The 26357-nt window shown below is 36.0% G+C and overlaps 1 protein-coding gene across 6 annotated transcripts in view; it reads right to left on the bottom strand.

Annotated features, from left to right (window-relative positions):
* The window catches only part of LOC128230330 (muscle M-line assembly protein unc-89-like), a 78679-nt gene extending 55990 nt beyond the window's left edge, over window positions 1–22689 (bottom strand). The window contains exons 1-3 of one of the 6 annotated variants that reach the window (XM_052942513.1): window positions 22571–22689; window positions 4306–6477; window positions 3070–3145 (exon numbers count right to left, since the gene is read on the bottom strand). In XM_052942513.1, coding sequence (XP_052798473.1) covers window positions 3070–3145; window positions 4306–6477; window positions 22571–22615 — 2293 coding nt within the window. In that variant the 5' untranslated portion in view covers window positions 22616–22689. Of the gene's footprint in view, window positions 1–3069; window positions 3146–3576; window positions 3604–3691; window positions 3719–4305; window positions 6478–7919; window positions 8053–15664; window positions 15698–22570 lie in introns of those variants that run through there. The other 5 variants (XM_052942517.1, XM_052942515.1, XM_052942516.1 and 2 more) reach the window with 5 other exon arrangements.
* Window positions 22690–26357: the final 3668 nt, after the last annotated feature.

Here is a 26357-nt window from a genome sequence, read left to right as displayed (position 1 = left end):
GAGCCATGAAGAAGGGCTAAGATATCAGGGGGGTTGTATAACTCATGGTTTACAGGAGCAATGAAGAAGGTCTAAGAGATCAGGTGGGTTGTACAACTCATGGTTTACAGGAGCAATGAAGAAGGGCTAAGAGATCAGGGGATTGTACAACTCATGGTTTACAGGAGCCATGAAGAAGGGCTAAGATATCAGGGGGGTTGTACAACTCATGGTTTACAGGAGCCATGAAGAAGGGCTAAGACATCAGGGGGTTGGAACAACTCATGGTTTACAGGAGCCATGAAGAAGGTCTAAGATATCAGGGGGGTTGGAACAACTCACGGTTAACAGGAGCCATGAAGAAGGTCTAAGATATCAGGGGGGTTGTACAACTCATGGTTTACAGGAGCCATGAAGAAGGGCTAAGACATCAGGGGGTTGGAACAACTCATGGTTTACAGGTGCCATGAAGAAGGTCTAAGACATCAGGGGGGTTGGAACAACTCATGGTTTACAGGAGCCATGAAGAAGGTCTAAGACATCAGGGGGGTTGTACAACTCATTGTTTACAGGAGCCATGAAGAAGGGCTAAGATATCAGGGGGGTTGTATAACTCATGGTTTACAGGAGCAATGAAGAAGGTCTAAGACATCAGGGGGGTTGTATAACTCATGGTTTACAGGAGCCATGAAGAAGGTCTAAGACATCAGGGGGGGTGTATAACTCATGGTTTACAGGAGCAATGAAGAAGGTCTAAGACATCAGGGGGGGTTGTATAACTCATGGTTTACAGGAGCAATGAAGAAGGTCTAAGACATCAGGGCGTTGTACAACTCATGGTTTACAGGAGCCATGAAGAAGGGCTAAGACATCAGGGGGGTTGTATAACTTATGGTTTACAGGAGCAATGAAGAAGGTCTAAGACATCAGGGGGGGTTGTATAACTCATGGTTTACAGGAGCAATGAAGAAGGTCTAAGACATCAGGGGGGTTGTACAACTCATGGTTTACAGGAGCAATGAAGAAGGGCTAAGATATCAGGGGGGTTGTACAACTCATGGTTTACAGGAGCAATGAAGAAGGGCTAAGATATCAGGGGGGTTGTACAACTCATGGTTTACAGGAGCCATGAAGAAGGGCTAAGATATCAGGGGGGTTGTACAACTCATGGTTTACAGGAGCCATGAAGAAGGGCTAAGATATCAGGGGGGTTGTACAACTCATGGTTTACAGGAGCCATGAAGAAGGGCTAAGATATCAGGGGGGTTGTACAACTCATGGTTTACAGGAGCAATGAAGAAGGTCTAAGAGATCAGGTGGGTTGTACAACTCATGGTTTACAGGAGCCATGAAGAAGGGCTAAGACATCAGGGGGGTTGTACAACTCATGGTTTACAGGAGCCATGAAGAAGGGCTAAGATATCAGGGGGGTTGTACAACTCATGGTTTACAGGAGCCATGAAGAAGGGCTAAGATATCAGGGGGGGTGTACAACTCATGGTTTACAGGAGCAATGAAGAAGGTCTAAGAGATCAGGGGGGTTGTACAACTCATGGTTTACAGGAGCCATGAAGAAGGGCTAAGACATCAGGGGGGTTGTACAACTCATGGTTTACAGGAGCCATGAAGAAGGGCTAAGACATCAGGGGGGTTGTACAACTCATGGTTTACAGGAGCCATGAAGAAGGGCTAAGATATCAGGGGGGTTGTACAACTCATGGTTTACAGGAGCCATGAAGAAGGGCTAAGACATCAGGGGGTTGTACAACTCATGGTTTACAGGAGCAATGAAGAAGGGCTAAGACATCAGGGGGGTTGTACAACTCATGGTTTACAGGAGCCATGAAGAAGGGCTAAGATATCAGGGGGGTTGTACAACTCATGGTTTACAGGAGCAATGAAGAAGGTCTAAGAGATCAGGTGGGTTGTACAACTCATGGTTTACAGGAGCAATGAAGAAGGGCTAAGACATCAGGGGGGTTGTACAACTAATTGTTTACAGGAGCAATGAAGAAGGGCTAAGATATCAGGGGGGTTGTAGATCTCATGGTTTACAGGAGCCATGAAGAAAGTCTTAAACATTACAAATGGTGTAATTTAGTTGGATAGATATCTGTACATTATTTGGCTCATGTTAATTGTTTCTAAATGCTCATATTCGAACTTGAACACCTTGATACCGCTACTTATATATATATATATAAGACCTAACTACAGCATGCAACTGTAAGTCATTGTGTCAAAATGGCTAATAATATTTATATAACAAACAATCATTCTTAGCCTTTTACATTTAAGTTTATTTTAGGTGTTTTTTTTCAAAACAATGCAGGTCAACCATCCCAAATTTAAGAAAACAAGACATATGTAACTTCTCTGGTGACTAGAATTGAATTTGACACCTGATTAATAAACAAAAACACTGCACGGTGTATATATCCAACTCCAGGGCTATTAGTAACAAAGTTTATAAAACTTGAAATGTTTCATTTAATCAAGCATAAAAATGGGGATGTTACATGCTGGTACCCTCAACAAAATAAATATGTACCCAGTTGATGTCGATAAAAAACTCGTAAAAACATTGGGTATGTAATTATAAAACCCATCATGGACTCGGTGACAGAAGACTTCTTGTGACCTGATACTATGAGTATATTAAACACATAATTAATTCTAAACTGTGACATTTTCATAAAACAATATTATTGTTATATAATTGTATGAGATACAAAATAGCACAAACATGTAACAAAAACTGCATTTGAACTTGGTATCAAAATAAAAAAATAAAAAATCAAAGGGAGAAAACTTTACCAGCCTTGTTTTTAGTATTGGATGCTGAAATACAAGTAACTCCCCTTTACATGCAAATGAGAAAAAAACTGTTTTTTCCAACAGGCGCCCAGCTAAAGAATTAATTTCATATTTAGTGATTTTATGGTTCAAGGTATTTCAGAAATATCACATGGTATAAGTCAACTGTTTGCTTGGAAAGTATGCCTTTAACCTGCACATCTTTTCAAGTCAAGATTCCTTCCCCTAACAGGTGTTTATAAAAACAAAGAAAGATTCATTGCTGATATTTACCTGTTCTTCGCTGCCGCAGTCTTCGGACATCAGCCCTCATCTGGCGCTTCTCACTGAAGTTTGAGCTCTTCCGAAGCTGTAATCATACAGTTTACTTCACCAAATTGCATGAAATATGTCCAAAATAATGGTAATTTTGATATCAGTTCAAACTGACCATTATTTTGTTTTATTTTATTTTTATCACGTATTCAGCAATTCAATATCATCCAGGAATAATAATAATTATTCTGTCACTCCAGCTGACAATATATTTAAAAATATACTCCCAAATCATCCATGATGAATTCTCCTTCTCCGAAAAACTTATGCATAATAAGCTGATTTATAATAAATCTTAGAACATATAAATATACTTAAATTTGCAACATACAATTTATGAAAAATCGAAATGAAAGAGTATTGTAAAAACAAATTAAAACAACATACAATAAAGAAACAGAGATCTTCCTTTTACAGCCAATTTAACAGTGTATTGAATTTTTGATCAAAAATACATATTTTTACCATAATTTCCATTACTTTGTAAACACACACCTGTTAGTAATAGATAATTTCTAAACTAAGACAGACCCAATGCAAGATTAAAGTTTTCAATTTTAAACCATTAAATATTCCTTACATTTGCATACATAATATGCCGCCTACAAGAGATACCATCAAAATGCACAGTAATAGTCACTTATTTCAGCATTAAACATCAGTTTTTGTATCATGAGTGCATGCAGGATGGTAATAATTTTACTTAAGCTTTAAAGTTTGTGCAAAATATAACATCAGATAAAGGGAAGTATTGTTTTGTATGTTTGTATGTAAACAATTATGTTGAAATGTAAAACTAGCAGATTCTGTCTGCATGCAAACTCAGTTTGTGGTTATTTCTGTGTTTAAGAATAAAATCATGTCTTTTTTATTATCTTCAAATGCATCTATACGACTAACGAATAATGGCCAGCTGTACAGCCTCATGCTATTGATGCCATGTTGAGTCTCATTTCCCATCAAATCATAAGCCGAGATTTCTTTATTTCTTAATGGTAGACTGTAAGTCAAGTAAGTCATGATTAGCCTACCTAAATAATGAAGCATAATTGTCAACTGAGAGCTGTATGCACATGAAGATAAATAATTAGTGTAAACTAACCTCCCCATTGTACCAGTCCGGCATAATCATCAGTCAACAAACTTTTTGATTCCTCTTTGAGTGCATGTTTTGTACCAGTCAAGAGTACTTACCAGGTTCTGTATCCTGGCCTCCTCCTGCATAAGTGTGCCTATCAGGTTGATCCTTTCGAGGGCTGTCCGAGGGTCTGCAGAATTCACCAGTTCCATCACTCTTGGGTCACTCTGCTCCTCAGCCTGGTCCAAGTTTACAGACCCGAACATCGTATCTGACTCACTCACTGCTCTTCTCACACAAATCACATCTGATTTGGATCTTTTCATGTTTTTTACACTGTCTTTATCCATTTTGTCAGCTCTAGGTTGACTTAGAATATTAATAATTTCCAAATTGTCTGGTTCACCTATTTCACCATTAGCACTACTAGAGCGACTTAAGCTAGGAGCTTTTGATTCATTTTCTCTGTCCAGTAACTGTAGCTCTCTTCTTACCCGCATTGCTTTCTTCTTTGATTCTGATCTCTCAAGCTTTTGTTCCAGTGTCTTCTTCAAGTCTGCTGGTGTCATTTTACCTTTGTCTTGTTTTTCCTTTTCTACATTATTTTTATCTTTGTCTGCATGTAGTTTTCCCAGTCGTTCCTGCTTGCGTTCCTGAAGCAGACGCAGTGTTCTCTGATGTACACTCTCATCGTCATCATTGTCACTTTCTTTTTTCAAGGGAATGTCCGGCAATTTTCTCCTAACTGATCCAATTTTAGTAGCATTTTTGGCACTTTTATCATTTACTGCATTCTTTGTGTCGATAATTGTTTCTAATTTTGGCACATTTTCACATTCATCAAGCTTAACATCCCTGTCTTTACTTTTCTTTTGATATTTCTTTAAAAAATTCTTTTCATCAGATTCAACCCTATTTTTACGTACAAGTCCAACTTTCTTCCTTGGGGTCAGATTGTTGCTCTCCATGTTTTTAATGAAGACTTCATCAAACTCTATATCTGGTTTACCACTGAGAGTTGAGTTCGCCTCACTCCTAGGATTCACTTCAGACTCTAGAACTGACCTGTTCAGTGTTCGAGTTATTTCCTTCATTGTATCACAGAGTTTGTTATGTTCCTGAGGAGATTTGTTTGTTGCCTGACTTGTTACAGTTGGAGGGGCACTTTGTAATCTTAATCTTGACACAGATGAACTAATTGGATTTAGTTTTGATGTGGATGAAAATGCCGATGTTCTGTAGCTCACAATTTTTTTAGGTTTTCTAGGAGAATTATTGTTCTGACACTTCGGAGATTTCACACTATGTGTTTTTGCATTATCATTTTGACTAGAAACTTCACAATTTACTGGCCCTGAGTTATCACAATGCTGCTCATCCTGTTTGGAATGTTTCTCTAATTTCTTATTTTCTCTATTTTTCCCTTTGTCAAAAACATGTGACTCGTTCTTTTGAGGAACCCTTACTACATTTTTATCACAATTACTTGGTTCCTGAGATTCGAACTCATTTATTAAGTCTAAGACACTTCTTGACTCAGTCAATTTTTCTTCTTTGAGGCATTTTTCCTCTACACACTGAACACTTTCCAATCCTTTATTATCATTTTTAGGCGATTTCCACTTAGAAGGCGTAATTACACCAACTGCATTCCTTAATTCATCTTCCAGAACTTTTTCATCATTTTCATCATCAGTTTTAGATAAGTTCACAAAGCCATCTTCAGTGCCTGTGCTTTTGTCTTGCAGATCAGACTTATCGAGGTTTTTAACTCGTAGAATGTTCACCTTTTTTGCTCGAAAAATTTCATCCTTTGTACTTCTTGGTGAATTTTTGGGTGAACCTACAGTTCCAGCATAAAGGTAGGTACGAAAACTTTGCCTTTTTTCGATAACTTCATTTACATTTTTCAAGTTTGCATTTTCATCAGTATGTTTCTCCCTTTGCGAACTTACACAAAAGTCTTTATCTTCATTTGATTCCTGAGTTTCATAATCACATAACCCATTGATATGATTATCATGAGCACCAGAGCTGGTTTCAAAATACTTGTTTAACGTGTAATTTCTGTCCTCAATTTCATCAAGCACACCGATCCTTAATGCAGACCATTGTTTTTGTGTTGTTGACTTTGTTCCCTCCTTATTCGTCTGTCTATCTACTTTCTTCACATTTTTGGGGTCGAAGGAGTAAGCAACAATAGAGTTTCCATCAAGCTGAATTCCCTTTAGCTCCCGAAGTGCGCTCCGAATGTTCTGACGCTCCCGATAATCCTTACATGCAGCAAGCTGGAAATATATAAAACAAAAAATAATATTCTTTGTCATTTCACACCAAAATTCAGTATATAATTCACATTTTATGCAAGCAGAATATTCAACACCTGTCTACTGAACTGCATGTGATTAAAATAATGAATCCTGGTAATTGCATGTTACTGTCAGAGATGTCAGATGAAAAACCAGAATGTTTACCTCATAAAGAAAAAAATAAACTAACACCTTCAAATATTATTTCATAAAAAATGTACAAATGACCTCCTTAAACAACCAAATCAGAACACAAACATTTTTATGTCCAGTTTGCCTATAATAAAGCAGGAGTTAATTTTACACTACTTGTTACAACTAATCGAACATTTTGTGATAAAACTGTAAACAGTCAGATTAAACCTAATTTGATTTTGGGTTCAAATTGGCTTTAACTTATACATGGTCTCGACACTTCAAACAAGTGTTTAGGTCTTTATTTAATTCAATTAAGCTGTTGTTTGAGATGGTAGTCACTCCTAAATTGCTTCTAAACTGTCCTTGTTGTGACAAAATACAGTTTGTTATTAGCAATTTATGAAAGTGAAGCTGACATTACATTACATGATAGATATTTCTTATTCATTTTAATGATGTCACTTATTATAATTATGATGAGCTTAAATAGTAATTGATACCAATTAAAAAGTTTCATAAATAGTATAGTAATATAAAGCAGGAAACATCATCATTCCTCAAATGCTACAATAAAGTATATAGAATATCTAAGTTTCTTGAGAAAACTCCATAAATCCATAAACTTTCACCATACAAGTCCATTGATGGCATTAAATTGTCATTTAATCACCAGCCCCCTAAACACATATTTGCTTGCATTTTCTCTGATTGTGGAAGAAAGTAGCAGGTGAGTAGGAAATGTAACAGATAGGTAATCCAGCATTTGTCACCTAATTACAGGGAATGTAGGATTGAATGATAACATCAACAATTAACAGCTTTGCCACATTAACATACTTTAATGTATAAGTACGGTATGGTGATTTTTCTATGTATACATGTATGTATAACATTATATATGAACATTTATTTATATTTCACTTCACAATATTAAAAAGTGAACATTGTATGCACAAACTGACCATCATATCAAAGCATGTATCGTACAATAGCTTTTTCAAAGGAGTATTTCTGAGTAGTTAGACTACAATATTAAAACCAAGAGGTCAGCTTTTTGTTTAATTTTGTGATTAAAACGTCCAATTTAACTAAAACTCAGGCATAAACTATTTGATCTAAAATCTGGATTGTACGATCCTTAATTTGTGTTATGTCTGTAGATAAGATGGCCATAAAGTTCCTTACACATGAGTCGACTGACACTTTTCGACAAAATTATAAAAATCCTATCAGTATCCTTTTTTTATAGAGACAATTTTTTTATCTAAATTAATGACACATACCTCGATCTCCATAATGTGACTTATATCCAAATTATTCCTTTATTTACACAAACTATGACAAAGGTTTCAGTAGCTATCATAACCACATCTTCAATATGTCACAATGTCAGCTATTACTAATATTCCTGTTTGTTTTCTTGATAATGCAAACTTCAATCATAAATGTACATTATTCCAAATTCGTTCTACTAAGTCCACACAAAATTGACCCTCATTCCAACACTAGTTCAAGATAAATAAAATGTATCTCATGATTCATTGCTTCACAATAAACACTCATTACTTCCATATTTAGTTGCTCCCTCTGTACAAATACACTAACAAAAAATTTGAATTATAAATATATAATAACATTTTAAAAATACAAGATATTATCTCTTACAAGAACAGGTAAATAGATTCATGTTATTAACAATCAAAGTAGATCAAAGGCTACGCTCCTTTACTCCGAGATGAACTAAAAAAATATGTATATTCATTGAAGTTGGACGGCTTTCAAATTTTGAATTTTACAATGTCATCTTTCGCAGCAGCGTCATTCAGCTACTGGTGTTTATTGAAGGTTAATTGTGCACAGCTTACAGAGACTTGCTGATGTTCCCCATGATTAGCATGTATCTAATTTTCAGCCAAATATGGACCATGAATTTGTAAAATACAGACAATTTTGAAGTCCTATCTGCATTAATTTCCATAATTATACACTTTGAATGAACTTCAACAATTTTACTTCATCACGTTTTGGGCTGCATTCAGACAAATAAAGAACTGCAATTACCACATGCATAATTATGGTAGTAAACAAACCGTTTCAATCATCATTATAATTATTCATGTCATATTCTACATCAAAGGTCTATTCTATAACTTGCAATTGCAGATTGATCCATGGCCATCCAGACATCGATTACATAAACTTCAAGTAAGCTTGCTCTCAATTATATAACAATTGGTTTCAAGTTGTGTCCAGTGGTTTCAAAGTTCAGGCTTACAATGGCAAACATACAGTGACAGACATATGACAGGATGGGTTTCCAAAGTCAACACTAGGATTATGAGTGAAGGTCCACTATCCTCCAACAGTGGTATGCCCGAGTCTGACAACCAGTGTGAAAGTACATACACTTATCACACAGTTAGTAACATACTGTATTATTATGCATCTTTCAATCAAAGATAGCCTGAAAAGGAACAAGGTAAATATTTGTTTTGCTCAAGAAGCGGCAACACAAGATACAAGGTCTAAGTGCTCTGAGTTCTTTTCACTACTATACAATGCTAGGTACAACATAGCAGTACCTGGGTCTCCTCTCCATTAGAGCTACAATAAATATTCAACCAACATTATTACACCACTGCCCATACCCACCACATTGGACCAAGGCCCACCTTGGATGCTCTTCTACTCAGCTACTTGAGCAGTCACTCAGAGAACACCTTCCACAATAGAACTGGTATGGTTTATATTTTACATGGTTTCACAATGTTTCTCTGATCTAACAAAAGAACCATGAACTAATGAAATGAAAACAAGAATTGTGCCCAAATGTTATTCTTTCTTTATTGAGAAAGCAGAGGGTCCCTGCTCTTGGTGACCCAGTGTATTGCATGCCAGGGTGTTTTAAAAACCTGAGTATGACAGCTGTTCTAAATACCATCATATTGTGCCCAGCGATAAAAGATAATTTGAGAACACTACTGAACAGAACGATCATAATGTATGGCACAAGACATGCCAACAATAAGATTATGTTCTCGATTAAAAACCGTTATCACCATAATACTCTGTCAATACAAGGGCTTCGGATAAAATCGGTAATATGGCCTTTACTCAAATTTGAAATCTAACCCCTGACTCAGATATATGCAAACAACTAAGGCTTAAAGATAATAAAATGTATTATTACCAATAGAGACTTTTCAACCATACAAAACTGCAAAATAATGTTTGTGATGGATCATATTTTTCATCCAAATATGTATCCATAAAAGTTTGAATTAAAGGATATAATAGATTATATTGAATTGACCCTATGCCCTGACTTACACATTGTGGTGTTTTACAGTGATGATGACCAGAAGGCACTAGACATGGAGCTATCATTGTCTTCCTGCACCTAGATATAGATGGGAACAAACAAAACCTCACCATGGAAGTCCAGCCAATCCACAACTAAGCTTCAAAAGGAACTTTATACTTTAAACAGCTAAATATATTAATAATATTATTGTCAAATGCTTATTATCTTAGAATAACTTTACGACACAACTTGACCAAAACCCCCAGAAAAGTCCATACATGGCAAGAAGAACTGATGAAATATTTGCCATTGTTCACCAGGAAAGAGTGCATTAGAAGACCACTTACAATATGTCTTATTGCATAATACATTCATAATAAATTGTTCTTAATATTTTCTTAATTAAAAAATCTGGTTGTAAATATGTCATGTGACTCTCTGTGTGGGACTTCCATTGATAAATCAAATTTTAAGACTTCATTTAGATCCATATGGCTGGCAATTTGTCATTTCTTTAAGCTTTAAGAATTTCACATTCATGAAGAGAAGGGAGGGGTCACCTCAATTCGTTGTACTGCACTTTACATGTCTTTCATATAATATTATGAAATATGCAGGTTATTCAATGGGTTCCAGAATATGATACCAGCAATTTCAAAGATAAAGCATTTTTACAGATAAAATATCAATAAAAAATGCATATGGCTGTCATATTGGTATGTACTTCTCATTTTTATAAAGTTTTATCTTTTTATTGCATTTCAAAGACTTATAAAGAGCATTGTGCAGAACATTTAATCAAAGAGATGGTCTCCAAAACAGACAGCTTCAAAAACATAACAACACTTTGATCTACATGAACACTACCATCCACGCGCTTTTTTGCAGATTATGCTTATCGCAGCGATTTTTCCTTATCGCCTGCATTATCTTTTTAATTAATCTGTTTTTCACTATAACCTGCGATATAAGTATATCACACACCGCATTCATTTCTATAACTTTCCCTGCTTTCCCTTGCATTGAGTCAATGCTATATGCAGGGTTGCAAAGTGTTAATAAATGGTAATTAAAGTAGCTGTAAAATAGCCAATTTTTTTGAAGGTGTGTAAGTCATTTCGCAGGTATATTTTAGTATTCATTTACTTATTTCCCAAAATGATTTAACTATTACTCCATATCTCAGCGACCTAAGTATAGTGTTGGGGTTGAGATTGTTCAGGTGAAGGCCTTTCTGCGAGCAGGATACAATTAGCAATCTTCTTTTTGTACCTGCGGCACCTATTGAAATACCTGCATGTTGCGGTAAGCCACATCGCTGCGATATGCCGCCTGCATGTTATTCAGAGAAGTACACGGAAGTAGCAAATGAACATGGTGATACACTTACCAACGCGATGGCTACAAGGGAATACAACCAAGCAATTTATGCGATGACGCAATCTCTCCCGTGAAGGCAATGCGTTTTTGCAAAAAAAGGTCTGGATGGTGGTGTATCTGGCATAGAAAGAGTACAACAAGGAGACACCCCAAATGGTATCACATGTATTGTAGTCATAGATGATTAATTGTTAACTGAGAGCTTCTAATCATCCAGATGAACAAAAAATCAAAACAGTTACTGGTAATATTTTATTAGTATATTTAACAAGCCCTAAAAGGTCTTGAAATACAGGCAGACAGACTTGTCCTAGAGCTGTTTTCTAGGTGATCAAGTAGGGTGCACTCAGTATAGAGCTTAACCAATCATAAGAGGTGGCTGCACAGATCTGCAATGACATACAAGACAAAAGTGCAGCCACTCAGCGAGCAGGATCGAAGAACAGCCAACTTCCGTCAACATAGCCAAGTGTCTCGAGTACACAGTTGGCTACATTCGAGAATGTGGCCTGGAATATAATAAACATAGAGGAGGAAGTCCATGGCAAGATAAGACTTAAGAATGTGTCTGGAGTTACAATCCCTAAATAAATTATAGAGAGAGAGAGAGAGAGAGAGAGAGAGAGAGAGAGAGAGAGAGAGAGAGAGAGAGAGAGGGAGGGAGGGAGGGAGGGAGGGAGAGAGAGAGAGAGAGAGAGAGAGAGAGGGTCTTACCATCTATGACATGAAGAAGGTGGGTATGAAAAAGGCAATGATCAATATACAGTCAATGTGGCCATTAACAAAATAAATTGGTTCAGATGGTATGAAAAAGGCAAAGATAAGTCAATGTGGCCATTTACAAAATAAACTGGTCCAGATGAAGCATACTAGGTAAGAAAAGGGAAGCAAGAGAGGGCCTAATAACATGTAGAAGGTGGGTAATATGAAAACAGCAGTAATCAGTAAAGATAAGTCAATGTGGCCATAACAAAGCAAGAACAGACAACATGAAGAGGAGCAGGGACTAAAGTCCAATCTGGGTGATAAAAATTAGGCAACTTAGGTAGTGGAAGCAAACTGTACAACAGTAATCTAACATAAACTGGGACAAACTCATGGGGAGATGGAGATATAACACCTAGCAAACTTAGTGGTCAATAAAGGAACCAACATCAGATAATAGTCTACTTCCAATATATATAATAAAACATATATAAAGGGCCTCATCATCATGTGGCAGATATATGTAGCCTAGTGGTAAAACACTTACTCTCAACTTCACAACTAAAAAAGCTATATGCAGACGCATGCTTAAGACACAGGGTAGCTCTAACCAGTGCTACCTTTCCGTTCACAATGCCTAACAAGACTGGTACTCTCACTGGGGTTTACACCCATGGATAGGCAATTTCGTTGTGCACCATACAGGCCTTATCATTTATTCTGCTTAATGACCCATAAAGCCTTATCTTTATTTAAACCAATTACTTCATTTCCTTTACTATTAATGATTTCCAAAGAGTCCACTGGGTCTGTATTCCATTAATAATTAAAGGAAATCAATCACATCAGCAATGATATTTAATAGTCAAACAAAAGAGAAAATTGCATTTCTGTTCTTCAATAACAGAAGGCTGGGATGTCTTCTTGTTCTTATAACAATGGTATATATATTGGTGTGCTGTTTTTTTTTCAATTTTATCCAAAATTTGCATCATTATAGCAGCTTTATTCTTAAATAATTTCTTGTATAGTTTCAGGTAAAAAATGATAAAAACTCATCCTAAAATAATTTACAGCTACACAGTTGCTTTAGGAAATAAAGTTTCACAACATAAAACTGTGGCACTGACTTTGAGTTGGCTTGTATGGAATGCATGTTCTACGCGTTGCCTTAAGAACGTGAATATTTGCCACAAATTTCATGAAAATCCTTCAAGGGGTTTAGAAGATATGCAGTGGACATGAAATCTATGGCTATAACCTTTAACCTTGATCTGTAACCTTAACCTTGAAAGAGCAGACTTCAAATGTGGCTTATGCACATTTTCTCGATGAGGTAAACATTTTACTTAAGTCTTATGAAATTGAAACCCAGGGGTTAACCAGATGAGGAAATATGGAGTGATTATGAATCTGTATGACTCAGGAACTGATGTCTTTAAACTGTGAAATTGACCTTGAGCCAGCAAGAATGTAATGTGTGTTCTGCATTCTTGATGTAGTGAACATTTTAATCAGGTTTCATGAAAATCCTTGCAGGGGTTTAGAAGATACGGAGCAGACATGATATCTATGGCTCAAACATTTGGCTTTGAACTTGAGCAGGAACACCTATAATGTTGTGTTCTGCATATTGTCTAAACATTTGACCCAAGTATCATGAAAATTCTCCAGGGGTTTAAGAAACTTTGAAAGTGTGAAAGACAGACAGATGCCGGTGCCAAAACCATGTATCCCCTTACATTTCATAGGGGTTTGGGGTGGATGGGGGCAGACATAAATAGTGGCCACTTCTTCATTAAACAAATGACTAATCCAAGCCATTATCTGTTATGTTTTGCATTCTCTTACATGTACAAGAACAGGCTCTTGAACAAATGCTATCAGTTTAGATTTTGGTATGCCTACATGTAACCAAATAAGGGACTGTTATTCAACCAGATCATTCAGTAACAGCAATTACACAGGAAAAAATCTATCCTACTGGGTGGTTTAGCAAACAGATCATTTGGAGGACTTTGTACCCTTCAAATAGTTTGTACATTATTACATATTATTTTAATGAACAAAACCTAGTTATACAGTGACAATCCATCGAGCTGGTGAACACAGCCACTTAAGGCAGACTCAAGCACCTTGCCAAATATAGAACAGTATCAAAGAATAGACAAGTGCGAAATTTATGACGACACCCCTACCAGCCACTTGAAAACTATCCGTAGTATATAAACTTTCTCTTCAAGACTGTCAATAGATGCAATACATTTTGATTATGATCCCATTTATGTCAGCATTATTCGTAAAGGAGATTTTTTCTTTTCTTATTCTGGCTGCTAGTCAGATCATGTCAGAATATAATAATTGATTTTAAATAGCGCATCGATAACAACACCAAAGTATAGAAGACGATCATTTAGTGACACAGTGAAAACTTACAGTTTGGTTAATAAAATTCTCCAATCTTTTTCCTTTTCATGGCTCAAGTTACAAAAAACAAACAAAACCCATCTTAGGCGAAATTCAGCTTAAAAGGCCATTACCAAAGACCTGCGGTTAAACATATTCACGTTAAAACATTAATTCACAAACGATTGCTAATTGCCAAGCAAAACACTACCAACAAACTTGTATAAACGAATGATTCACAAAACCAGATTTCTGTAAACAAAGAACTATAATATTATCTTAAACAAACAAATAAAGACTTAATGAGTAATTTATCTTTACACCGTCTATTGTTTGAAAGGTTACAAAATTAAGTAAAAAATATCAGAGATTTTCAATAGATACTGAAACTATTTACCAGTACTCGGGACTTTAATACAATACTTTCATGATATGCTAAAACACGCAAGACAATCTGATTGTTAATGAACTGCGCTCAAATAACACAAAAAATAGGTTTAAACTGTTAATGTATTCAATAGAGAGCTCAACAAGTGCCTTTGATTAAATCAGATTCAGCAACCATTCAAATTGAGGCCTTTAGGTGTGATACATCAGATGTGTACATGTATGTATAGAATCAAATTGATACAGGAATATTATCATTACAGCTTTTGGAAAAAGTGTCAAAACATGTTGAAAACAACAAGACTATTTTTTTCCCATAAAATATCAATTGCTCCAGACCTGATTAAATTATGTTATGGAGGTATAAAAGATGACAGGTTATGTCATATATATTGCTATCTTGTGTAACATCAATGTCCAAACCCTGAGCCATTGTGACCCCGTGACAGCCTGACACGACCCCCATATATCAATTAAACAGTGTTGTGTATCCAAATGATTTGAACAAAGAACTAATTTTCCAGTCTTGTTGCTGCACAATGTAAGCTTCATCTTAACTTTTGATGTTCATAAAAATACACTTGAAAAATCATAACACCTGCCATAGTTCATATATCTACTGCATGTCATAAATATTGTCAACTTTGCATATTCTAAATGGAATATTTAAGGCAAATAAATAAAAGATCTTGATTAAAACGTTACTTAAACAAAAAACATTTTTTTGTAAATATCAGCTAAATAAGTGTTATTACTACATTTCAGTTCATGTGTAATATTTTGATAAAAAGATACAAATTAAGCATTAAACATAATGCGAAAAGGTAAAAACAAGACAACGCTCACCTCTTGCGAATTATCCATGAATTAAACTGTAATCAATACGGATCTGATCAGATCACCGTTTCTAATTCCCAGTCACATTAAACTTTGGTATACATTTAACTTATTCAAACTTATATTATCACCATCTCCCAAGTATCAAACTGTCATTTTCCATTCTGAACATTTATTTCCCTTTTGTGAACACAAGCACATTCATTTGAACTGAATGTTGACACTTTTGCTTAAAGGAGAAACAAATAAGCAATATGTGTTTTCAATACCTCTAATCTCAAATGTATGTGTTACATTGTAAACCAAGGTAGTAAATGCAATGCAGTTAAGATGTACAGTAAAAAAACAGAGAAATCCGAGTAATAAATACATTCTATCGAACTACAGATCTGTCACAAGATATCAAGAGTGCACAATCCTAACATGCCAACTGTGTGGTCCTATGCATGAAGAACAAGAACATGTCCAACCATAATTCAAAAAATCATCTATAAATCCTCATTACCTTAAAACAAAGGTCCTCACCTGGCAACCCTAGGCAGTGAACACACAACAATTAACATGACCGCGACAGTCAACTGACAACGTTAGACCTCATCAAGATTTATATTGTTTTCTTCTGTAACACTTTAACCACCTCAGACTCATAATAATATAATGTGTTTTTATTATATATTCTTCCTTACATCCCCTAATTAAAATAGAGCACTTACTTGCTGTTTTTGAAGAAAAATACCATATACAAATATACAATTCCTAAACTCTGCTGAATTTTTATTTTGAATAGCCAGTTACAATAAACAATAAATATAACTTATCAATAGATAATCAAAATCAACAATGATATATTAAACCATTAACACCATTATATTTCTGTGTCATTCATTACAATTATCACAGTATTACATAAGAGGCCATTATGATATTCTCTGACCTGATGGCCTTCTATGATAGGCGATGATGAAACAATGAAGTTTACAAAGGAGAAACTTTCACATTTCAGTGTCAAACGTAACCCCTGGGCTACCAACTGCTCTAACAGCATTTGCAATCATTATATCAAATTTTAGAAGAGAATCACTTATATAAATAGAATTTTGCATTTTCTACGCATTCCATGCACGTTTGTCAAGACAACATGTAAATTAAATTTGCATTTATACACATAAGGTATATGCAATTCACTTTTTTACATATGCTTAATAAAATGAAAAATGAATATAAAAATAATGTACAAACTACGAAAAATACTTACAAAGACAGTTTAAAAAATCCATTTAAAACAGAGTTTATAATAAACTATGTATACAGCTTTTACAATTTTAGTTAATTTTAATTTAAATAACAAGTTATACTAATAATTTGAAGAAGGTGATCAATCCACGTAATCTGTTAATCATGGATTAGGTGGGTCAAAGCAGGGTGACACATACAGCAAAAAATGATTAACATAAAACTTCAGATTACTGGCATGTGCACAGCAAAAACACGCCAGCATTGTTCAGTACTTTGACTTATGGAAAACACCTAAGATTAATGTTTGATTTAATGCCTGTCAATCTGTGTTAGGTCAGAAGGACACACCCATATCATTTAGAGGTTAAGATAGTCACATGTACTTTGCAGATACAGTTCCTGACAAAGTCTGAGCAGATAATGCATATACCACAGCTGGTACAACACTGTGCAGATAATGCATATACCACAGCTGGTACAACTCTGTGCAGATAATGCATATACCACAGCTGGTACAACTCTGTGCAGATAATGCATATACCACAGCTGGTACAACACTGTGCAGATAATGCATATACCACAGCTGGTACAACACTGTGCAGATAATGCATATACCACAGCTGGTACAACTCTGTGCAGATAATGCATATACCACAGCTGGTACAACTCTGTGCAGATAATGCATATACCACAGCTGGTAAAACACTGTGCAGATAATGCATATACCACAGCTGGTACAACACTGTGCAGATAATGCATATACCACAGCTGGTACAACTCTGTGCAGATAATGCATATACCACAGCTGGCACAACTCTGTGCAGATAATGCATATACCACAGCTGGTACAACACTGTGCAGATAATGCCTACCACAGCTGGCACAACTCTGTGCCGATAATGCATATACCACAGCTGGCACAACTCTGTGCAGATAATGCATACCACAGCTGGTACAACACTGTGCAGATAATGCATAAACCACAGCTGGCACAACTTTGTGCAGATAATGCCTACCACAGCTGGCACAACTCTGTGCAGATAATGCATATACCACAGCTGGTAAAACTCTGTGCAGAAAATGCCTACCACAGCTGGCACAACTCAGTGCAAATAATGCATATACCACAGCTGGCACAACTCTGTGCAGATAATGCCTACCACAGCTGGTACAACTCTATGCAGATAATGCCTACCACAGCTGGCACCACTCTGTGCAGATAATGCATATACCACAGCCGGTACAACTCTGTGCAGATAATGCCTACCACAGCTGGTACAACTCTGTGCAGATAATGCATATACCACAGCTGGTACAACTCTGTGCAGATAATGCATATACCACAGCTGGTACAACTCTGTGCAGATAATGCATATAACACAGCAGGTACAACTCTGTGCAGATAATGCATATACCACAGCTGGTACAACTCTGTGCAGTTGATGCATATACCACAGCTGGTACAACTCTGTGCAGATAATGCATATAACACAGCTGGTACAGCTCTGTGCAGATAATCATATAACACAGCTGGTACAACTCTGTGCAAATAATGCACATACCACAGCTGGCACAACTCTGTGCAGATAATGCATACACCACAGCTGGTACAACTCTGTGAAGATAATGAATATACCACAGCTGGTACATTAATGCTTCACAATACTGGTACATATCTTTGTAGTAAAAAAGCTACAATTCTGTTCAGATAACATTGCCTTACAAAGTTGGTGCGATTCCCTGCAGATAATAGTACCTTATAAACTTGGAACAATTCTCTGTAGATTTCCTTGTCCTTAAATAATTGTTACAATTCCTTGCAGAAAACAGTACCTTACAAAGTTGAGATATTTTTTTTGCAGATAACTGGAACCAAAAACAATTCTACATCCAGAAGATAAAAATGCCTTAAAATATGTGTACACTTCTGTGCAGATAAAAAAAGCCTTACAAAGTTTGTACACCTCTGTGCAGATAATAATGCCTTACAAAATGTGTACAAGTCTGTGCAGATAACAATGCCTTACAAAGTGTGTACAAGTCTGTGCAGATAACAATGCCTTACAAAGTGTGTACAAGTCTGTGCAGATAACAATGCCTTACAAAGTGTGAACAAGTCTGTGCAGATAACAATGCCTTACAAAGTGTGTACAAGTCTGTGCAGATAATAATGCCTTACAAAGTGTGTACAAGTCTGTGCAGATAATAATGCCTTACAAAGTGTGTACAAGTCAGTGCACATAACAATGCCTTACAAAGTGTGAACAAGTCTGTGCAGATAACAATGCCTTACAAAGTGTGAACAAGTCTGTGCAGATAACAATGCCTTACAAAGTGTGTACAAGTCTGTGCAGATAATAATGCCTTACAAAGTGTGTACAAGTCAGTGCACATAACAATGCCTTACAAAGTGTGAACAAGTCTGTGCAGATAACAATGCCTTACAAAGTGTGAACAAGTCTGTGCAGATAACAATGCCTTACAAAGTGTGTACAAGTCTGTGCAGATAATAATGCCTTACAAAGTGTGTACAAGTCTGTGCAGATAATAATGCCTTACAAAGTGTGTACAAGTCTGTGCAGATAACAATGCCTTACAAAGTGTGTACAAGTCAGTGCAGATAACAATGCCTTACAAAGTGTGTACAAGTCTGTGCAGATAACAATGCCTTACAAAGTGTGTACAAGTCAGTGCAGATAACAATGCTTAACAAAGTGTGAACAAGTCAGTGCAGATAACAATGCCTTACAAAGTGTGTACACTCCTGTACAGATAACGATGCCTTACAAAGTGTGTACACTTCTGTGCAGATAACAATGCCTTACAACGTGTGTACAAACAAAGTGTGTATACTCCTGTGCAGCTAACAATGCCTAACAAAGTGTGTACATTCCAGTGCAGATAACAATGCCTTACAAAGTGTGTACACTCCTGTACAGATAACAATGCCTTACAAAGTGTGTACAATTCTGTGCAGATAACAATGCTTTACAAAGTGTGTACAATTCTGTGCAGATAACAGTGCTTTACAAAGTGAGTACAAATCTGTGCAGTTCTGTGCAGATAACAATGCTTTACAAAACTGGTCCAGTTCTGTGCAGATAACAGTCTATAATAATAAACTTGTTATAATACAAGTTATAATAATGCTAATGATAATAATAATAATAATAATAATAGGGCATTGTTAAGTTAGTACAGTTCTTGACAGATAACAGTGCCTGATTGCACACTTCTTAAAAATCAAATTAATTTCATTTTTTGTAAACAAAGAGTCTCATAAGGTACAATTCTTCTCAGATTTTTTTTTTAATTTGATACAATTCTTTCTTGATAACATCATTTTTAAACATTTTCAAATAGTCCTGTCAAAATATACATGAGTTGACCACTCAAACCATACCAAAACTGAGTCATACTTTCAATTTTGGCCAATAAAGGGCTATTATTTAAATTTCAGTCAACCAAAACATTCCTTGAAACTTGAGCAAACTTAAGAAAAACATCTTCATCTTCATCTACATCTACATTAACAACATTGACAACACAGCTCTTCCAAATGGATTGAAATTATTCATTACCAAAATACAGGAATTATAAGATCAGCACAAATTGAATTTCAATCTTTAAAACAATTTACACATTTGGATGAACAAATCAATTTCAAAACACTTTCATTTGTCATGTGCCCAGCACAATGCCCTATAGTGATCATTAAATGCCCTCAATCTTATTTAGAGTTAATAAAAGGCCCAAAATGAAATTTGAGAAAATCTCCCTCCCCATTTAAAATGCTGGACTTTTGACCCCTAGAATTAAGCATGAATACAAACCCTGCCATTGAGGGGCGCAATGAAATGTGAATGCATTATGGGTGTATGGCATGAAGGCAGGAAGGCAAGTGAAACCACAGTACTATAAAACAAGGTGTAATTATATTCACAATGATTGTCAAAGCACAAATAGCTGATGTAGGCAGAAATCCTCCTAGCACAAGATTGATTGGACTGGCAAGTACCTTAATGTCTGGACAGATATAATACATACTTTTTACAGCTCCACGATAACTGGTTTGACCTTAGCATTGCAGAAAATTTACCAAACTATCACATTACCTTTCAAAAGCTTGAGTAGGCAATTTTATTAACTATGAGAACTAGTATGAGTATAAGACTGGGCACTTATTTTCTACTTGTCATTACCAAAGTACTTGCTCTTTGTAACAAAAACAAATTAACTTAATAAAATTACAATATACACTCAACATTCTTAGGATTTCAAGGATATCACCGTAACAATGGTTTACAGACACAATTTATTTACTAAAACACTTGAAATTTTGTCAGGTTTACAAACAATCTATCAAATAAAGTGAATAAAGTGCTGAAATCAATAGAACGGTGTTGTCTTTGAAATTAAATATTTGCAGACAGACAAGAAATTGTTTCATTATAAAGCCATAAGAGACAAGTATTCTCGCAAAAATGAAATAAAAAAAATAAGAAAGCAATAAAACAATGTCAGTTCATTTGAACAATTTGCAGCAAATAAAACAATATAATTCAACCGAAGTAAACAGTTTATCGCATAAAGCGTGACTACTGAATAGGTATTTGCACTGAAGAGTCCCATCTGTCTAAATCACCTTTCACAAGCTGATTGCATTCATTGATTTGTATAAAGTTGTGAGAAAAAAGTGAACCAAGTTGATGACTTTGCTAATGCCAAAGACCAACATGGCAACGAGAAGGATGAGATACAGCAACATGGACAAGTCTAAACACACTGTAGAGTCTTCATCATTATAAGTATTATTTGGACCTATTACTTTATTATTATATTACTAATTTGAGACTTGAAGACTACATTGAGCCTTTTACGCAGAATTTTACTTTTTTTATGCACAGAAACAGAACACGGTGATTATTTGTAAACTAAATGACTCAAATAGTACTGAAGATTCTAATGACATCAGATAATGGCTCTTTAGAACAAACTTTTCCTTTTTTCAGAAATGCTTTCAAAGGTCCTTATAATATTAACATGCCTGTCATTTTACATTGAGACTTGAAAATATATATTGAAAGTAGATTAACATTGTCAATCATAAAAAGCAGCTCTAAACAGCCAGCATTTATTTTAATGGTCCTTTCATATCGATTTCCAGTGACAAATAGATCTAATTTAAACAGTCACAAATCTTATTCAAATTGCTAAAACATGTAAACAACCATAAGAGAACCAATCATGGGTACCTTGGGATATAATTATTATTTAATTGATTTTCCCCCCATTCAACTAAAAATGGATGATAAACTTCAATGCTTCTTGTTCATCTTTGTAATCTAAACAATTGTATGCAATGCTGATTATCTACTGTATGTATATAAAAATGATCATATTACCCTAAATTATGTGAAAATAATTCTACAAACATACTTTTATTTATCACAAGTTGGACAATATCTTGTACACAGTACAAATGTATAACATGATTTTACTGCTATTGAAATTATTATTGACATGTCAAACACTTTCCAAAACATACAACATACATATGTTTACCGTATGACAAGAACATTACATTATTTGTAACAAGTTTACTCTACCATAAGAACTTGCCCTAGAATTACAGTGGTATGTACATTATAGTTGTAATACAGTATAAAACAAAGTTACCATATGATCCAGGGCAATCACATCATACGTCAAGTATTTCTCCATATTTGTGTCACAGTATCCTCACTTCAACCCATGCTTGAACTGCTCAGAAACAGACTGTGACAATGATGTCAACTCATTCAATACTGTAGATTGATCCAGCATTATCACCACCACAATCAATTGCCACACCTGATTTAATCCACTTGCGATGTTAAAGAAAGGCGAGTCTTGGATGCTGTACAATACTCATTTGCTTTAATGTTCCCGCCTTTATCCATTATTCCATTGGTTATATTTGAGTAAAGAAGTTTTGTTCATGGAATCTTTCTAAAACTTCACCTTAAATATTTTACTGAAGAAATGCAAGAGACCAACTATAGTTCCTTTACAAAAATCCTTTTTTTTCGGAAAGAATCTGAAAAACGACAATTTGCTCACAGCTGATTTTCCTTTTCAATAGTGGTTTCACCCTTAAATAAACAAAATGATCAAAGACAGTCATCAGTTATCATTGTAATGCATTATTGTGTTCATTTAATTTTCTGATCTATAAATTCTTTTATCATCCATGTATAACATTTGTTCAATGAAGGCAATAAAGATAAATATTTGAAGAAACATGGATTAATGATTTTTCATTTGGTGCCCTGACTTCCCAAACAAGACAGCTATTGGTTATAAATTCTGCCATCTATCTTTTCAATTACACAGATGTGCATGATGATATGCATTTTGTATTAATCACCAAACACTTCATCATGATTACAGTGGGATCATGATTCTTGGTAATGATAAAATCTGAATTGTTTTTGTTTGTTGTAAATGTCCTCTCCGCAGTTAAAACACTGCTTGTGTTCACTCTTGAGGTAAGAGTGTGTGCATTTCAAATAAGTTGTTATCTATCGTTTCTATCCAATAAATTACTGTTTGTTTCAATCATTCTAAAGCGTCACAGTTAACAGGAGGACATTTACGAGTGACAATAATCACCGTAAAACAATGATGCAAGGCTATTGACCCAGTAAGTTATGATGCGGTCATTGATTATGATGGTCATTCCCACAAAGAAACTGATGAGCCTAACATTGTTTTACCTAAATGCTTAACCTTAGAAAGTTCCTTTTTCTCCCCTTTTTAACAGCTTTATCTCCTTGACTAATATTGGTGCCAGAGTTACAGCCCTTGGTTTACTTTAACCAGTATTTATTTCAGGTTGTAGTACATTAGACATGAGCATATTGAAACATTATATAAAGGGAACTCAAATATGATAAAGGAGCAGTGCATGACAAAAATATAAAAAAATTACAAGGGAGTTAATTTTAAAAAAAAAGAAAGAAATATATTCTCTCATCTGCACGTAGTACCATGTTTTACAATGGTATTCTTATCTTGCATATTGACATTGATCATGATTAAATTTCAGTTATAAAACTATAAAGATTTTTTTTATAACAATTGTGTTAAATGCAATAATTGAAAACATGTTTTGACTGACAATGGTATTTTCTTAACATATTGAAACTGTTTTCTTAACTAGCGTTTCATTATGAAAGTGATAGTGAATGAAAATAGAAATTATATTTATGATCAATAAATAACACAGCCTATCATTAAATCATAAAACCATATGATGGCCAATAAAAATCTAAGTCAGATTAAGAACATGAGCTTGCAGTATAACATACAACATATTGTAAAGAAATTCTTGAAACCAAAACAACACAGTGACTTTTTCTCCATAAAATAGGTTGGGGCAAAATAAAACACATAAAATCAATTTAACTGGAATCAAAAATGATCAAAAATTATTTTCCTCCTAAATGTTTTGCAAATGCCAAGAACACTGCAAGTGGATTGTAATACTAGCTGACCAAGGGGAACACTGCAAGTGGATTGTAATACTTGCTGACCAAGGGGAACATCGCAAGTGGATTGTAATACTTGGTGACCAAGGGGAACTCTGCAAGTGGATTGTAATACTTGGTGACCAAGGGGAACTCTGCAAGTGGATTGTAATACTAGCTGACCAAGGGGAACTCTGCAAGTGGATTGTAATACTAGCTGACCAAGGGGAACACTGCAAGTGGATTGTAATACTAGCTGACCAAGGGGAACACTGCAAGTGGATTGTAATACTAGCTGACCAAGGGGAACACTGCAAGTGGATTGTAATACTAGCTGACCAAGGGGAACTCTGCAAGTGGATTGTAATACTTGGTGACCAAGGGGAACTCTGCAAGTGGATTGTAATACTAGCTGACCAAGGGGAACTCTGCAAGTGGATTGCACTACTAGCTGACCAAGGGGAACACTGCAAGTGGATTGCACTACCAGCTGACCAAGGGGAACTCTGCAAGTGGATTGTAATACTCGCTGACCAAGGGGAACTCTGCAAGTGGATTGTAATACTAGCTGACCAAGGGGAACTCTGCAAGTGGATTGTAATACTAGCTGACCAAGGGGAACACTGCAAGTGGATTGTAATACTAGCTGACCAAGGGGAACGCTGCAAGTGGATTGTAATACTAGCTGACCAAGGGGAACGCTGCAAGCGGATTGTAATACTAGCTGACCAAGGGGAACGCTGCAAGCGGATTGTAATACTAGCTGACCAAGGGGAACACTGCAAGTGGATTGTAATACTAGCTGACCAAGGGGAACACTGCAAGTGGATTGTAATACTTGCTGACCAAGGGGAACTCTGCAAGTGGATTGTAATACTTGCTGACCAAGGGGAACTCTGCAAGTGGATTGTAATACTTGCTGACCAAGGGGAACTCTGCAAGTGGATTGTAATACTTGCTGACCAAGGGGAACTCTGCAAGTGGATTGTAATACTTGCTGACCAAGGGGAATGCTGCAAGTGGATTGTAATACTTGCTGACCAAGGGGAACTCTGCAAGTGGATTGTAATACTTGCTGACCAAGGGGAATGCTGCAAGTGGATTGTAATACTTGCTGACCAAGGGAAATGCTGCCAGTGGATTGTAATACTTGCTGACCAAGGGGAATGCTGCAAGTGGATTGTAATACTTGCTGACCAAGGGGAATGCTGCCAGTGGATTGCAATACTTGCTGACCAAGGGGAACTCTGCAAGTGGATTGCAATACTTGCTGACCAAGGGGAACTCTGCAAGTGGATTGCAATACTAGCTGACCAAGGGGAACTCTGCAAGTGGATTGCAATACTAGCTGACCAAGGGGAACACTGCAAGTAGATTGCAAAACTAGCTGACCAAGGGGAACACTTCAAGTGGATTGTAATACTAGCTGACCAAGGGAAACACTGCAAGTGGATTGTAATACTAGCTGACTAAGGGGAACACTGCAAGTTGATTGTAATACTTGCTGACCAAGGGGAACACTGCAAGTGGATTGTAATACTTGCTGACCAAGGGGAACACTGCAAGTGGATTGTAATACTTGCTGACCAAGGGGAACACTGCAAGTGGATTGTAATACTTGCTGACCAAGGGGAACTCTGCAAGTGGAATGCAATACTTGCTGACCAAGGGGAACTCTGCAAGTGGAATGCAATACTTGCTGACCAAGGGGAACTCTGCAAGTGGAATGCAATACTTGCTGACCAAGGGGAACTCTGCAAGTGGAATGCAATACTTGCTGACCAAGGGGAACTCTGCAAGTGGAATGCAATACTAGCTGACCAAGGGGAACACTGCAAGTGGATTGCAATACAAGCCAGTGTGTGTATACCATGTGACAAATTGCGTCATAAATGCTACGTCGGAAGGCAACATTTTACTTCGAATGAAGACTTTAAACAAAGATAACTTCACTT

This window comes from Mya arenaria, chromosome 4 (assembly GCF_026914265.1).
Source record: "Mya arenaria isolate MELC-2E11 chromosome 4, ASM2691426v1".
In the NCBI taxonomy this organism is placed as follows: Eukaryota; Metazoa; Mollusca; class Bivalvia; order Myida; family Myidae; genus Mya; species Mya arenaria.
This window is presented reverse-complemented; position numbering and strand designations above follow the sequence as displayed.